At 33.2% G+C, this 18,635-nt stretch overlaps 1 protein-coding gene across 1 annotated transcript in view; it reads left to right on the forward strand.

Annotated features, from left to right (window-relative positions):
* Positions 1 to 13,885: 13,885 nt before the first annotated feature.
* LOC114349424 (transcriptional activator cubitus interruptus) overlaps positions 13,886 to 18,635 on the forward strand; it is a 660,730-nt gene continuing 655,980 nt past the window's right edge. The window contains exon 1 of the mRNA XM_028299796.2: positions 13,886 to 14,253. Coding sequence (XP_028155597.1) covers positions 14,069 to 14,253 — 185 coding nt within the window. The 5' untranslated portion in view covers positions 13,886 to 14,068. The remainder of the gene's footprint in view (positions 14,254 to 18,635) is intronic.

Genomic DNA, 18,635 nt, shown 5'->3' on the forward strand with positions numbered 1-18,635 from the left:
TTATACAGGGGAAAATCCAGAGCAAGAGAAGTGTAGGAAGAAGAAGAATCTCATGGTTGCGTACAGTGCCGGCTTAAGAATCTTGAGGCCCCTAGGCAACCCAAGCTAGGAGGGCCCTCAAGAAACTTTTATCTTTTCCCTCCAAAACCCCCTGATAACCGCTCCATCTCCGAGCGGCATCTCTTTGATATATTTATATTAGTGGACATTTTGTAGATTTAAACTTAAAATTTTTGTTTCATTTTGTAAAACGTGTTGCATAAAAAAAAGAAATACATAGTCAAGAAACTATTTATATAATTTCGCAATAAAAAATTATTTTAGTCTTTTTTTGTCATAGTTATCCATAAACGAACGATTCATTTTAAAGTATAATAATTTTTCTAATAATGAAAAAAATAATGTGTGTACTTTGTACGCACGTAAGAAGTTATACTTCTATTATATGATTTCAACGAAATCAATATACTTTAAACAGTTTCTCTACTACTTTCCAAAAATTTTTATTAAAACAATACCAAAAATTAAAAAAATAAAAGAATAAAACACACACAAACACATTGAAACATGCCACAAATGATTTCTGAATAATAATTGTTGCCAAAAATTTTAATTAAATACGTATTTTCTGAAAAAAATTATATAATAATATACTTACAATCATAAAATCTATAAAAAAATAAAAAAATGATATAAATTGCATTGGGCTTGAACCTACTTCCCGTGTATCCTGCCGTACGAGAGTCGAAGCGATTTCAAACTGCACCACCTTCGCGTATACGTCATGTGGGAATATACACAAACTGAACAACTTTTTGACATTTTGTTTATATGAATTTTTATTAGTTTGATTTTTGTCGAATTAAAATACAACAATATATAGAGTAAGAAAACGATACATTAGATGAAAATTTGTAGAAAGTTTGTTCGTAATCAGATTATGTAAATTAAAGCATTGCCTACTAGGGGTATAGCATAGCAAGTACTAGGTAAGTACATTATTTTTTTTACATTTTCCAAATAGGTATGAAGATAATTTTTTATTGGAATACAACTGAAACATTTAGAATTACGTACCTGTGGCTTTTCAAAACTATTCAAAAAGTCACTATAATTATAAATTTGATTTTATCTCTGTCCTCACAACGATAAAAACTAATATATTATACAACATTTTTGTTTACCGATAACCTTCATATTGAACAATTATTGACAGATCATTTCAACACCCAATCAGAACCCGTGTAAAGACTAATACCAAACTGTCGGTGTGCGCATGCACGCAGATCAATATAAATTCACCCTCAATCTCAATCGCGCCTAAAGAAGTATAACTTCAAAAAGAAGGTCGTAGAAAAAGCATAGTCTTCTACTCACATGTAGTGGCTATTACTCACTATGGTGAATAACGACACTCGCCTTCGGCTTGTGTTGCAAACTTCATCATCGTGAGTAATACCCATCATCACATGCTCGTTGAATGATATGCCATTACTTATTACATAGGTATAGTCCGCCCGCTATAATTTTTCCCATGCGGTACGATTCATTTTCAATCAAATTAAGTCAAAACATAAAATGAAACGAACGTCGATGTGTATATACATTTTGTATACTGTATACTATATACTACACACATCGGCGTACGTTTCACTTTCTGTTTTGACTTAATTTGATTGAAAATTAATCGTACCGCTTTGGAAAAGTTATAGCAGACGGACTATAACTATGTAATTATAAATAATTTTTTATTAAATATAGTTTGAGTTCTCAAAGCCTTATAATTATTATAAAGCAACTTTTCTGAAATTCATAGAAACAAAACTACTTAAAATATCTTCTACTTCCAAATTTTCGAGCACATCATTCTCAATAGCCATAATTGAGGGAAATGCTAGTATATTTTGTGCCACTGTCTAGCGGTGACAATTTTCATTTTGGAAATGACCGTTCGTTTTTTTACGTTTTTCGTCAATATTTCTAAAACTATACTTTAGCGTAATCAATGTTCTATACTATACAAAAAAGTTCTACATAGAATTTTAAACAAAAAAGGTCCTATACATAATTGTTATAAAATCAACGGTTCCAGAGTGACGGAGGGTGAAAAATGAAGGTTTTCGATACTTTTTATATTTTTGGGCAATTGATGATGATTTTGGGTGGTGAGGTTGACGTTTCTTCAAGGACTAATCACTAACATACCATCGGCCACTGAAATAGCAAATTTTATTTACAAAACACAATCCTGAAAGAAAATTTCTTTCATCAGTAATAATATTATAAATTGCCCAATAAATATAAAAATTATCGAAAACCTTCACTTCTCACCCTCCGTAACTCTGGAACCGTTGATTTTATAACAATTATGTATCGGACCTTTTTTGTTTTAAATTGTATGTACAACATTTTTGTATAGAACGTTGCTTACGCTAAAGCATAGTTTTAGAAATATTAACGAAAAACGTAAAAAACTACGAATTTACCGATTTCTCCCCCTCTACCCCCAAACCCGACGCTCAAAATGATGTGACTTTTCTGAACATTATATGGACCACATAGAACAATTTGGTGTTGAAGGATAACTTTCACTTTGGTTGTCTGGGTTTGGGTATAGTTATACCATCATACTATTTGCAATCTGTTGAGTGTCAACAATAAACAAAAGTAATGACACTGACCAAGGACAAAAAGGATTTTACCCACCGGTAAAATCAAAGTACAATTTTTATAAAGTTGTATAGGATATAATTACATTTTATAACTACTAACTAATTAGTTCACAAGTTTAGTCTAAATGGTAAGTCCAGTGGTTTGAACCTCTTTAACCTACGCTGTTCTTGGGAATTGTCTAGGACCTAGGAGGTTAAGTGTAAACTGGTTTTCATGATCCTCTAACTTGGCATTTTAAGGTCTCGATGAATAATTCTGTTGTTAATGTACCAAGGTGCATTAGTGATGGTTCTGAGGGTTTTTGATTGGAAGCGTTGGATGATGTAGATGTTGGAATGACTGACTGTTCCCCGTAGTTCCAAGCCGTATGTCCAGATTGGTATAAGTATTGCCTTATGGAGCAGCAATTTATTATCCAGAGATAGTTTTGATGAAAGGACCATTAACCAATACATATTTCTGAATTGGAGACCTAGTTGGTTTCTCTTGGTCCAGATATGTTTCTTCCATGTGAGACTTCTGTCCAAATGAATACCAAAATATTTTACCCTGTTGGCTGATGGTAATTGATGATTGTTTAAAGTTACAGGAGGACAGGTTCCTCATTGTATTGTAAATGTAACATGAATAGGTTTTCCTTCATTGACTTTAATTTTCCATTCCAAAAACCAATCTTGTATTATGTCTAGATACGCTTGACCGAGATGCGAGTCATAAATAGGGTCAGTATGTGAGACTAGGATTGTAGTATCGTCAGCAAATGTTCCTAGCATCATTTCTTCTGTAGGTAGTATCTCCTCTAGTGCTGCCTGAAGAGTTGGAGGTATATCCACGGTAAACAAGAGATACAAGGTAGCTCCCAGCACGTTACCCTGTGATACTCCAACTTTGATAGAACAGACTTTGGAAGTTGCATCTTGATATTTAGTAAAATAACAGCTACCTGATAAATTTTTGGGTTTACTGTAAAGAGACCGAAATCATTAGACCGAAAGCAGTAGACCGAACTCATTAGACCGAAAAGCACTTTACCGAAACCTCACTAGACCGAACAGCAGAAGACCGAAAAGCAGTTCTTTTTACTTGTCGCAGTAAAAGAGATAAGACTAATGTAATTACAACTAAATGTTATTTAGATGGTTATTATAAACAGTTAAAATGGTGTTACCGTCACTCTATCCTTAATTTATTGTTACCTTCACTAATTTGTTTAACGGATGAAAATTATTTCATATCAGACTGTACAGAGTAACAATTTACACGGTCTATATAAAATAATACAAAAAAAATACAATAAACAAAAGGACAGATATACAACATCTTAGCATAATTTACTGCAAACTTTTTAAATTTATTTACTATTTCGGTCTAATGCTGTTCGGTCTAGTGAGGTTTCGGTAAAGTGCTTTTCGGTCTAATGAGTTCGGTCTACTGCTTTCGGTCTAATGATTTCGGTCTAATCGTCGTGTACCAAATTTTTGGTTTCTTTATATATTATGCTTCTGATTTAGCTTTAGCTACTATTACTTTTACTTCCTTTTTGGCCCCGTCTGATTTTTTTTGGAATTTTTACAAAAAATTTTATTAATAAATAGGAATTTTATAAAAATTTTATGTTGTAATCATTGTAAAATTTTTAACACTCCGTCACTGGCACCCACCTACTAGATTATAAAATAACTTCATCCAACACTTTCATCAAGCAACAAGACAAAGCGAGTAGCTGCAGAAAAAAATACACATAAACTACCACCGAAATCGACATTTTATCTTATAATTTTCGTAAATTACGTTTTTTTCAGAAATAATAACGAGGCGTATTTAAACATCTGGTCGAAAAAAAAATAACAGCTATCAAGACACTAGTAAAAATTCCTCAAACCTGATGTTAATGTGTTAATTCTCGACGTACTGACAAAAGGGATGGAGGATTTTGATGTTTCTCAGTGATATTTCAAATTAATGAGACAAGTTTTATGTGTCGAGTTTCAGGCACGGTGTCCTTTATATTCTGCTGTTTGCGGTTTTTAGCACATATCTTTATAACAATATTTATTGGTTTACGCTGCAACGAGAAAAAGATAGAAAAAAAAGATCTAAATGATAGACATTTTTGGGACAAAGAAATTGAAATGAGCAAACAAGATTTAACTCTATATCCTATTTATTAGCAATAGAATAGCAAAGACTAGAACCAAAACTATATACTTTTATAAAAACGAAGATATTTCTTTACAACAATCATCTCAGGTTTGAGCTAATCATAAGGTTGTGAGCTCATACTTATATCTGGGATCACAAACACAGGGTCACTACAGGAAGAAATAAAACGTAGCTGTGATCTAGCAAAAGTTGCCACAGCAAAAATGACCACACTATTGAAGGACTGTCAAATTTCAAGAGCGTTAAAGGTGAGGTTGATCAACTGCTTAATATTCCCAATACTGACCTACGGATGTAAATCTTGGACCCTGAGCTGACATATGGAACTGAAACATGGCCTTTTAACAACAACGTATTCCACAAACTTCAAGTAACTCAGAGAGCTATGGAACGGAACAGGCCCGGCCCCAGGGGTGGGCGAACTGGGTGGCCTCCCAGGGCGGCAAATTTAGGGGTATATATTATGAGTATATATTATATTGATTGATAATGTTTTTAATATTGAGTTAGGAGCGGCAAAAATGCAACTGTAAAAACGAGAATTAAATAAGAAAAACAATAGCAATTCCAAGGTTCATTCGACTGGAAATCGAGAACACTATCTTCTTCATAGCATAAAAATAGTGGGATCCAAACTAGATGGGAAAGTAGAATTCATGCAATTACTCCGATCAGATACCAAATTGAAGAAATCTACAATGCTCTTGTAGAAATCACTGTCAATAAAAACAACGGTAAAATAGTTGCTCATGGGGCAGGCTGTTTGGCAAATCAAATCCGTGATTTTACTTCTTTGCTCTGTAGTAATATGGCATGACATTTTACTTCACATCAATGTAGAGCAAATCACTGCAGAGTATTAATATTGGAATGTATCAAGCAAGCTGTCCGTTAATTAGAAAAAAACGAAAATCCATTTTAAACCTCTCAGAAGTGATTTAAAATTCCAGGGCCATTTGACAGACGCGAAAGAGCTAACATCAAAATCAGGAATTTAGAACCCGAAAATCGAAGGCACAGTAATAGCAAGAAAGAGGAAAATGAAAAGACAATTTGGCTATGAGGCTAAAAATGAAAGTTTGAACCTAGATCCAGAGACACGATATAAGGTTGACTTCTATTTAAAAATTATAGACACAACCGTTAATGCATTAAGTGATAGATTTCAGCAAATTAAGAGCCATGGTGAAATTTTTGAGTTTTTGTACGACAGTGATTTATCAGAAAAATGTTTTAAGGGCACCCAAAGTCCCATTTAACGACAATGTTAACATTATGGCAACATATCTCTGTAACCAAAGCACTTAGGTACGTATTTTTTTTATTTTGAAACTACATATATTTTTTAGTGCGGCGTAGATTTTTGTAAAGTTGGAGTGAAAGAAACATTTATTTGGAAATTTTTTAAAATACTCTTACAAAAAAAACACAAAAAGTTTAGATTTTATTTTTTATTTTGCTTGTTTTTGTACATTTTTCAATAAAACTATAGTTTTGATTTACACTTGATATTGTCCATCTACAACTACTGTAAAAATTTGGACCTTCTATCATCTACGGATCCAGAGATATTTGACATCAAAAGTTAAAAACCTAGTATTCGGGAAATTGCAAAAACATAAAACACTCTAATAGGTTATAAAGCTACAGTAAGTTGAGTGCAAACGTTCAGAAAACAAATAATTTTGTAACCATGGATATTTTATACTATAATGTGTTATGTATCGTGGGAAAGAGAAGATTTCAGAGAATAATTTTCAATCAAAATCCAAAAAAGTTAAAAAATTAAATTTTCAGACTTTGGGTGTCCTTAAGCTATGTGATGCTTTAACTTTTGATGAGTCAAAAGCTCTAAATTATGCTGATCTAAAAGATGAACTCAAAGTAATTTCTACGATTGTGAAGCCCAAGAGTACACCTCTAGAGACACTGAAAATTATTAGAGAGTATGATTTTGATTTCGCAACCAACGTCAGTGTTGCTTTGAGGATTTTATTAACCCTACCAGTGACAGTGCCCTCTGGAGAGAGAAGCTTTTCCTAATAAAACATTACTTAAGATCAACTATGCCCCAGGAACGTTTAAGTGCTCTAGCGACAATCTCTATTGAATTCGAAATAGCTGAATCCCTGGATCTTGGAGAATTATTATTAAAAAAATTTTCCCGAGCCAAGGCAAGAAGAGTGCTACCTTACTTAAAAAAGTTAGTGTGTATGTGTAATATATGGATAGTGAGTTTTTGGATATTAAAGCATGTTAATATATAATGTACTAAAATTTCATGAAAATATTACAAATGTGTTTTAAAGCGTGTATCGTTCAAATAAAGTGGAAAATGACGTATTAAATCATTTAGCACAAAGCACACATCAATAAAAATACAATCGTGGTTTAAATTGGCGATCGCTGAAGGAAGGTGGTGAGTCTTGGGTCTACCAAGGGGATGGGGGGAGGAGCGGCGGTCGCCAATCTTGCTCAGGGCGATAAATCCCTAGGGCCGGTCCTGGAACAGAAAATGCTCAACATTAAGCTCAGCGATCGCACTTCCAATGAAGAAATAAGAAGACGATCAAAAGTAACAGATGTAATCTAAAAGAATGCCATGTTAAAATGGAAATGGGTAGGACACAGAACAGAAAATGCTCAACATTAAGCTCAGCGATCGCACTTCCAATGAAGAAATACGAAAACGATCAAAAGTAACAGATGTAATCTAAAAGAATACCATGTTAAAATGGAAATGGGTAGGACACAAGAGAATAGAAGACAACCGTTGGACGAAGCGAATTATTGGACGGAGACCAAAAACAAATAAGATCCGAAAGAAGTAGAGGCAGACCCCAAACCAGATGCAATCAAGCAACTGGCTGGTCACGCATGGATGCAAAAAACAACGAACAGAAGTGAAAGGACACACCTAAGGGAGGCTTACATCCGACGGTTGGTGTTGGTGATGATGAAAATTATATTCACTAGATTTGGGGATTACCATATGTATAACAACTGATCACCTTTATTTGACTAAACCTCTATTTTACTATATCGTGCCCCACGTTGGGCGCCAGTGAAACGAAATAGGCGATAGACTAACGCAGCCAATTGAAATAATATTCGAAAATATTACTCCAATCATCCAAGATAGCTATCGTTCACCCCAGTCTAGCTCAGTCTCTCAGGGTATGTGTTCGTCTTGTCCTAATCTTAGATATAAACTATGAAGATTCGGAATGGAAACAAGCAAAACAGTATTTTTAACTAATCATGTGTATTGTTCATAAAAATATAATAAAAATATGACTTATTAAACGCATTAACAATATTCAAATTCTTGCCAAAAACTAACAATTCTGGATTATACTTATGCATGGCTTGTGGTGTTGATTCGATGGTAATTTCTTGATGTCGAATGGTACTGCTGTTGGTTCTGCAACGGGTTCTGGGGTTGTAGGTGTTCAGGGCCACCAGGCCTGCAGGTGTTGGTTGGTTGCAGTCTAGATGAAGTTCATTGTTGCAGTCTAGATGATTTTGTCCTCGTTGTTCTATCGCCGGCGATTGAGGGTTGTTGAAACTCCCGGAGGGAGAACGGTGATCTTTTATTCCAAAAAACTAGAAGAATAATGAGTATAGTATAAGTGACAATCAAGAAGTTAAACCCAATGTGTCAAAGTCTGCCATTCTTTTAAGAAATAATCAAAAAGAGTAGCAGATGACAAGAATAAATTAAATGAAATTAAGATTGAAAATCACTAGTTAAAATTTGATTTACACGTGCTTATATGAAAATTAAAAAGAAATATTTAAAACTAAAATATCAGAACACATGCTTTGACATTGGAGGTTAGGTTAGATAAAAAATATTAGAAAAAAGCTGTATGAAAAACTCACCCCAAGAGAATATTAAGTATTGATGGAAAATAACTCTAATATTCGAATTACATGCCTATTTAAGGAACAATTCTTCCCTTCCATTTTCAGTTTGTCAGCGGGTAGGAATGAAGTGCCACAGTCATTGAAAACGACATTTGAAATGGTGACCAAGTACGTATGAAGTAGTAGGCATGTTCCGTATTGAAAGACAGATATTTAGAGAGTAAGGATATACGGGGTACGTTCAGTATGATGACTTGATGATTTAAATAAAAAGAGATATAGTAAATAGAAGATAATAAAAAAAGATAATAAAAGAGGGTGCCAAATAAAATATCAAAGATGTGACGTTTGTAACGTTACAGGTGGAAAGGTTCTAAACTGACTAGGCAAGATGCCTCTAATACTACTGGATTCGATCCGGAAACGGAAAGAAACACCTGCTGGAACATAGCATCCATAGTATGAATTATATGCACCGCTTGCCCCCTTTACCAGTCGTCAACCAACTAAAACCAACCCTTCTTCGAACAAGGCACTCCCGGACGAGTTCAATCGGTGAATGAAATATTGGGATGTCGTGCGCACTTTGAAAATTTAAGAGGAAAACTAGAAAATAGATTATTACCTAAAAGCAATAAAAACTAAATAAAATAACGTGAAGAAACAGTATTGTAAAGAAACAAAAATATGGTAAAATAAAAAGTGCAGATGTAGATATGTGGCCTAACAAGAGGGGACACAGAGTTCAATTTAGTTTTAATCTTTTTCATCTGACTATTCCTATTTCTCATCAAGTCAAATGCTCCAATACAACTTAGATCGCCATATCCTAAATCTGGCTAACAATTTATTAATTAATTGTAAAGGTTGATATGTTTTGTACACACTTATGACAACTGAGTGACAGGGAAAAGAAAAGTATTTTTGAAATGTGTAAAATTTAATTCCTAGCTGAGCGCTTTCGGCTTGTAAAGCCATCTTCGGAGCTATGGTCAATAATTTCAACATACCACTATGAAGAGAGACGGATCAGAGAGAGAGAGAGAGAGAGAGAGAGAGAGGGGGGGGAGGATAGATTATATTAATAAAAAAAATCAATCATACATGGGATCCATTTCTCTTTATAGTGGTATTTTGAAATGATTGACCATAGCTCCGAAGATGGCTTTATATTTGGCTTTTAGCAATTAAATTTTACACACTTCAAAAATACTTTTCTGTTCCCTGTCACTCAACAAGCGCATTACTTGGAATAAAACAGCTATATACAACGCAAGCTATACTTCTCAAGATCAAAGAAGAATTATCTTATCTACACGGTCAACAAAAAGATATTTCCTTCATTTGGGTACCTTCCCATATGGGAATAAGTGGCAATGAGAAAGTGGACTCACTGGCAAGCAATGCAAAAATATTGATAAACTGAATGCGCTTTGCCGAGATTCACTTTGACAAAATCTTTCACTAAAAAAAGAAGAATTATTGAAAATAGTGGAAGTGTATACTAAACCCATAAAATTTTGTGGAATTTATTTCTACAAAATATTTTTATTTTGTACAACAAATAATTTTCTCATTTGTTATCAATACAATTCTAATGGTGTTATTCTAATGGTTTATGTTATTTATGGCTGTTTACTATTAATAATATTGGCTGTGAGGGGATATGTTTGGTTGTGTAGTAATTTCTAGTCACGTATAGCAACCTAACTTCCCAAAAAAAATTACCAACTTCACTAGACAGTTGTGTCTCGGGAGAGCGAATTCAGTATATCATAAATCAAATAGCTTGAACTGATCACAAAGTAAACATCAAAGTCCACATCTACAGAGCGTGGCAAACAACTTGGGATCACACTGCCACCAAACTCAAAGAATGGCTAAGTCAAGTACGAACTACACTCTTCTTACCGCGAGTATTTACTAATAGAAAAGACCACGTCATCAACATCATCATCAACCGACTTCGAATAGGACACACATTACATACGCACAAGCATATTATCTTCAACAAGGAGGCTGCTCCGATGTGTAACAAGTGCAACACTCAATTATCAGTGAAACATATAATTATCGAGTGCCCAGTATACCAGAACCAAAGTATCGCGTGTGACAATTTAAAAAAATGTGCTGACTTCAAATTTAACATATTTATTAAGTATCTCAAAATAACTAAACTATATAGCAAATTATAAAATATTTTTAAAGTATATTTTTATTTACTGCATTAATGAATTACCCTATCGTCCCCGTATCATACCCTTTAATTTTTTTTAAATTACTTCGACCTTGTTTTATTACATATTTATTTTGGATAGTGATTTCAAAAATGTATAACACATGATGTTTAAAGTGATTCGTTTATGAGAAAAATAAATACAAAAGCAAGAAAACGGGGATTGAAAAAAAAATATTTTTTAACAATTTTATTACATTTTTTAACTTTTTTTTTAACAGTTTTTAACATTTATATTGAACATTCCACTGCCAAAAATTTTCATTGTAAAAGTTTGTAATAAAATTGTTAGAAAAATAATTTTTTCTACGAGCGTGGAAAAATGTCTACTTTCGTGAACGCGTTTTAGTTTAGAAAGTTTTACTTTTCCGCACGCGTGTTACTTTTCCGCACGCGTTTTACTTTTCCGCACGCGTGTTCATTTAGATATGTTAATATGGCCTTGAAAGTAATTATATTACATGCAATAAACTAATATTTAGATATTATTTAATAATTTATTTCAAATATATATCTTATTGTGTTCATGTTTTAATGAAATTAACGCGAGAATTCGATGAAATAAAGTAATTTTGACATAATATTCGAAAGTCAAATCAGTAGACAATAACAGTGGTTTTGAATCGTCGTCATGGAAACCAAGATCGTCGTCATGCTAACCAATTATGCTGAAAGTTTGGTTTTGACAACCTTGTCAAAGAGTTAATTTGTGTATGTATTTTCATATTAATTAAATTAATTTGATTAAGATTTGATCATTTTTTTAAAGACTCGTAGACAAAATATTGTTCTTCGTAGACAAAGTATTGTACAAAGTATTGTTAATGCTGCTTGCCGAACTACCGTTTCGCGTCGTTCGGCAAACTGCAGTCGCGTGCGGAAAAGTATGACTTTCTGCACTTGTTAGGAAATAGTATATTGTGCAACAAGTGCAGGAAGGTACTAATTTCTCACGAGTTTGAAAAGTTGCGGTACGAGCGCAAGCGAGTGCCGCAATTCAAACGAGTGAGAAATTACCTTTCTGCACGTGTTTCACACTATACTTTTTCTACAAGCACAGTTTTTCCTAAAAATAAAAATCACAATTTCCAAACGACGATTAATTATAATAGGTACCTATGTGATAAATTTTAAACTGTATTTAATTAATACCTACTAATCAATTTAAATTCCTTATACCTAAATAAATTGCACAGAAATCAGTTAAAAAATTAATGCACTGCCTTAATTTGTTTAAATTTAAACAATTATTACACATTATTGACATTATATTTATGCAGTCACATATTTACACAAAACCTACTTCATTCGACGTCTCTTGCACAGGTTGCTAAATCCTTATTGGTTATTTGATAATTATAAAATGTTTCATAAGAATAAAATTGTAAAATAAAACAGTTGTAATATCCATAATTTAGTTTCTATGCTCTAGTTAAATATAATAATTGTCTTATAGGTTATATATTTGTCTAAAGTTTAACCACGGATGTAAACAGAATATAACGTTACTCAGAATGCGGTAGTCCACGGATGTAAACAGAATATAACGTTACTCAGAATGAGGTAGTCAACTGTGCAGAAAAGAACTTTGCGGCACAGAAACGTCACTTTGCGGCACAGAAACGTCACTTTTCTGCACTCTAATGTCAAATATCTTATACTGTGAGAAAATATCAAGTTTGCTAACATAAAACCGTGCAGAAAAGTGCACTTTGAATAGTGGTTGTAGAAAAATAACTATTTTTCAATCCAGTTTTCTTGCTATTGTATTTATTTTTCATAAAATAATCACTTTAAGCATCACGTTTTTGAAATCAGTACAAAGAGGAGACTATAATAAAAACTGTTATAAATATTATAACTAATATTAAAAAAAGAGCCAAATATTATAAAAAAAGGTAGGGATGATACGGGGGTGCCTTTCCCGGCAAGCTTAAATATGGCATAGTGTCTCCCCCTTCAAATATTATTTGACGTGTTTTGCGCTTTTTCTAGAAATCAGTGGTTTAAAAGTTATGTAAGGTGGATAGTTTTACCTGAAAAGGACTGTACTTATATTAAGAATTAAGGGGATGGGTACGAACTTTTGGCTTCAATGCTATTCAAATGGGATTCATTTTTTTCGAATCCTAAGAAAACTAATAAGTATTTTTAAAAAATTTAAACGCAGAATGACAGAATTTAATACCGTTATTAGCGAGGGCCGAAAATCCCTAAGAACTTCTATAATGTTTATTTTAATAAGGTACAGGGGTGAAAAACTAAGAGAAGATTTAGTGTGATTTTTAATTTCAAATATGTCATTCAAAAGAAATTTTTTATTCATTATAAGGGACTTTCGGCCCTCAGTAATAGGGTAATCTTTTATTCTGCGTTTAAATTTTTCAAAAATACTTATTAGTTTTCTCAGGATTCAAAAAAAATGATTACATTTAAAATTCATTGAAAATTTTGACAGGCGTTAAAATTTTGCATTTTGTTCCTTTCCCCTTAAAACTGTGTGTGTTTTTATAAATAATGTAGATAAAATTTTAGTTTATTGCATTTTGAGATTTTTGAATAAACACACTTTACTCCAGTAAAGGTGCCTATTATTAAATTTGTCAAAAACCGCAACACTCGGATATATCTAAGATTATTAAAGAATGCACTCAAACAAAACATTGAGCATTTTTATTAAGCTATCAACAATGTTTATATGAATATAATATGTAGATAATTCTCGTATAATTATTATCGGGAGTTTTTATAACTCTTTTCTTTGGCCCTTTCTTGCACTCCGCCTATGCATTAACAAGTGATCAGAGAATGCGAGTCCATTCCCTCACAGTCGGATGAAATAGGCCCCTCCCCTCCTGGCCCCTCTCCTACACTACTTAGTTGAGTTGTAAGGCCTGCCTGTCAACCGAAAATTCTCCTGCCTCTGCTCTCTAGTTAGTTCCATGTTGTCTGTAGCGTTCCATGCACGTAGTGAATCGCTTTTTCCGCACCCGACTCACGCAATCAAAACAATTGACATTTCGAGTGTTGACAAACATGCGTTCGGAGGTCGATTATTTAACGAACCGTTTTGACGACCAGATTTAGTGTCCAGTGACGATTTTGTGATGAGATGTGATCAGTGACATGCCGGAAAAAGAACCGGATTTTCAAACTGCAATGTCCGCTGGACTTCCTATGCAATTTCCCTCGGCTTTCGCTGCTTTTCACGCTCCTTTGCCCGTGGACCAGAGGACTCATGAAGGACGATATGTCTGGGACCACAGGATGCAACCTCCAACTGGAGCTTTTCATCCACCTGCACCTCCAAGGTGAGAAGAGACGTTTTCAATATGCTTTAATATCTTTATTATTACTAGAAAGTTTAAAGAGAAAATTCCAACCATTACTACCAAGTACCAAGAATGATTTACTTCTCGATAATGCACTACACCACTACACTATACTTCTTCTATCTCATAATCCTTAGTGTCCTTCAGGGCGTCGGATGTCGGGTTCCCGGTTCCGCCTCTTATACATTTCTTCCATGCGCTTCTATTGGTAGCCAGGTTCTTCATATCTCTTATGCTCATGTGTCTCCTTTCCCCTATATCCTGGATCTGGTCCACCACTCGGCTTTTCCTTTTTTCTTTTGTTTCCCATTTTAGTAGTCATGTACCTTATTTGTTAGTCTCTTTTGCTCCATTCGTTGTATGTGGCCAAACCAGCTCAATTGTTTGTTTTCGATCTTCCTCATTACCGGTTTTTGTTCCAGCTCTCTACTTATACCTTCATTTCTCAATCTTTCAGACTTCGTAAGTCCAGCAGCTATTCTTCTCATGGTACCTATTTTATCTCGGTCGCGTTTATCATTGGTTCATATTTCTTTTGCACAATCCATGTATCTGCCCCATATGTCATTATCGGATTTACTATGCTGTTATATACTTTGAGCTTAGTGCTTAGTTTTGTTGTTTATTTCAGATTTTCCAAAAATTGTATTATTTAAAGGGTAATAAACGTTAGTAGCCCAGTACTACACTACATATTATAATATTATTTCTTTATATTATTCAAATAAGAATGACGGATGTTTACATTAGACATAAAAAATGTGTCTATGAATTGCATAGGTAATACCTCATTATTATTGGTTCTATGTACTATAGAGTTCTATGCTCCCTTCGACGTGAAGTATACTAGCTTTCTGAGATCACTTCTTCTGTTTCAAAAATATACATATTGTAGCACAAAGAAAAAATCAAATGCATATTGAATTGAGGGATGCGTGTTATTTTCATTTTTATTTAAATATATTTATTTCTCTTATTCGTCTCTTCTTGAAGGTTGATAATCCATAGTCCTAGCGTTGTTTTTATTTATAACATCTGTAGCTATTAGTTAATGATTAATATGACTACCTCAGATTTTCTATCCAGAATTTATATGTATGTCACTGATTGATCATTTTCCTTGAATCTGTTCCTAGATTGGGACCGTATTACCGAAATCATACTGAAGATATATATCTGATATAATATCTCTACTAGTTACCCAAAAGACTTCCATATTCCATAATCTGTGTTAATAATCGGTTAAAAGCTCTTTAGCACGTATTCTAAGTTCAAAACATATTGTTTGATGTCTAATTAATAAAAAAAGCAACCAAAAATATATGTACTACCGCAAAGGTATCATGTTATCTAATAATTCTGGTTGCTATTGCCCTTTTAGACCTGGATCCCGCGTACCAAAAAAAAAGTTAATTTAGCAAGCTCAAAATTTGTTAATAGCTTAACGGTGTCTCGTCGGACTAACTTTGATGTATGGGAAAACTGGAACAGGGGAAATTTTAATTGTGGAACAGGTTAAAAATTTGGATCGTTAGCCTACGCAAACGTCCCATGTATTTTGTCGGACAGAATTTCCAATTTATTTGTTACCCTTTCATTAAACTCTGATCAGAGGCGTAGCTACCGCTGTATCAGCCGTATCAATTATACGGGGCCCCCGATGTTCAGGGGCCCCAGCGCGGCATGTCGACACAAAATTCCATTCAAAAAATTGAACAAAATATTCTACAATAATTATTTCACTATTAAAACGCTTTAAACAGTGTATATTGTTTGAAATGGATACTTTATCTATATAAACTATATTTATGTACAGGTACCTATCGCCCTCGCCTTTCTATAACTACAGAGCTTTATTATTGTTTTCAAGCTACTTTTTATTGTCTATCCACCGTTGGTTGTATGTGAGACATTGTATAATGTATAATGCAAAATTGCAATATTTGTAATCGCTTTACCTTTTAATATTTGAAACATCGAAACACTGTGTATTGTTTGCGTATATTTTCGTGTAATCTGTTCTTTATCTATAAATTGTATTTAGGTATATCGTATATCTAAGAATTTGCCGGTCGCTCGTCGTTAAAATACAGAGCTTTTTTGTTTACGTTCATTTTCTATGTCTATTTGCCCATGGCTTGAAAAAAACTGGATCTGTTTTAAAACGAGTCTCAACAATTCAAATCTATTTTTCGCCTTTGGTTTATTAGAGTTTATTAGGTTTATTATTATCTATATTTGGGTTTTATACGCAGAACTTATTAGTTTCTAAGGTTGTATTATGCAATTTGCAATTTATTTAAATTTTGCAATATACAGAGTGTTTCATTAAGAATTGGAAATAATTTAACTGTAGATTACTGGGCTCAAAATATTAAGATTTAACCCAAAAACAAAAAACGAAAACTGGTACGTTTATTCCAGAGATGAATCAATTTCATCAATTGCGAATTTCTAGTACCGATTATATGCGTTCATTTTGGGTAGGTCAACTAATATTTTATCGCATTATTTTTTGTGTCTTTAATTTTGAAGCATTTTTGACACTATATTATTAAATTATGAGGTATTCTAGTACTAAAAGTTACTCTTGCTTTAGGTCGGTAAAATACACCGCTTTTTTTTGAAAACTTTTTCAAATTTTGTTTAAATTCAAAAAACGAGACATTTTCAAATCAATTTTTCTAGAACACGGTGTATCCTACCGACTAAAAGTAAGAATAACTTTTAGTACTAGAATACCTCACGATTTAATAATCCAGCGTCAAAAATGCTTAAAAGTCCAAGACAAAAAAGTTATGCGATAAAATAACCGTTGTCCAAAGAGGACGCATATGACCGGTACTAGAAATTCACAATTTATGAAATCGATTTATCTCTGGAAGATAAATAGACGTAGCAGTTTTCGTTTTTCTAAATAGAAGTGTTCTAGAGGTATTTAAAAAAACTGATTGAAAGTCACCATCTTCAAAGAACTACAGCTCCCTTAGAAGTAGTCAGACATTTACATTTTTCGGAGTAGGTGATTTGGGTTAATCCTTAATATTTTGAGTCCAGGAATCTACAGTTAAAATATTTTTAATTATTAATGAAACACCCTGTATTGTCTTGTTTTATTTTATTATCTTTTGTATCGTAATAATATTGACGATTTTTGTAATTTCAGTGACTGTATTTGTTATTCTTTTTTCCTAATCTTTCTAGCTTTGTCCATAAAATTGTAAAACTTTCAGTGACAATAAAGCATATTTCTATTCTATTCTATACAAGCGTTTTTGCTTCTTTTGTTGAAAATTTTTTTAGTACTATGCCATATCAGTGGTGGAAAAGGGCCCCGCGACAAACTTTGATATGGGGCCTCTGTGGGGCTAGCTACGCCACTGACTCTGATGCAAAAATCAGACTGGTATTTATCACCAACTGGGCATTTTAATAATTCCGACATGTAGAATATTATGTCAAATGACAGGAATTATACAGGTGATAAATAGCAGTCTGATTTTTGCATAAGAGTTTAATGAAAGGGTAACAAATCAACTGGAAGTTCTGTCCTACAAAATACATGGGACGTTTTCCTAGTCTGAGTTCCAAATTTTTAACGTGTTCCACAATTAAAACTTCCCCTGTTCCAGTGTTCCCGTACTCCGTACATCAAAATTTGTTCGACTAATATACACCTTTAAGCTATTAACAAATTTTCAGTTTGCTATTAATCAACTTTTTTGGTACGCGGGATCCAGGCCTATTTGTAAAGTAGAACTAATATGCTTTCTATTTTGTTGAACATTCTGTTGAGTTTATTATGACTAACTTTATGAAAAATTACAGATCTCTTTCGAAGCAACGTTATCATCTATTATTACATATATTTTATTATGTGGTCATACATTCCTTTTTAAGTAGAGTTGCACAAGTTTGACTTGAATGTTTGAAATTGACTTGAGTTTGACTTCATTTCAAGTCAATCATTCTGGCAAATAATTCAAGTCAAATCAAACTGGATAATTGTTACAGGTTTGAAAATTCAAACTGTCAAACTACACACACCAAAATAATCTAGGGGATACCTATACAAACAGACAAACAGCTTTAAATCAATGTTAGCTGCAAATACAAAAACTTACTACCTTACAAAAACTTATGTTTTTAACCTTTTTGTTGTTTTGTCGATCATTGTACCAACTTGGACGGTAATGCTGATAAGGATGGCTATAAAAAATTTAACAAAACTTCAGCATGCGTTTTTTGTCTATAAGATAAAAAATAATATTTCTTTATTGGTCTTGCGACGTCTATGTGTATTTTTATTTAGTTTTGCAATTGCCAATAATGGAGAGACATCATTTAAATCGCGAAACGCA

The sequence above is a fragment of the Diabrotica virgifera genome, chromosome 1 (genome assembly GCF_917563875.1).
Source record: "Diabrotica virgifera virgifera chromosome 1, PGI_DIABVI_V3a".
In the NCBI taxonomy this organism is placed as follows: domain Eukaryota; kingdom Metazoa; phylum Arthropoda; class Insecta; order Coleoptera; family Chrysomelidae; genus Diabrotica; species Diabrotica virgifera.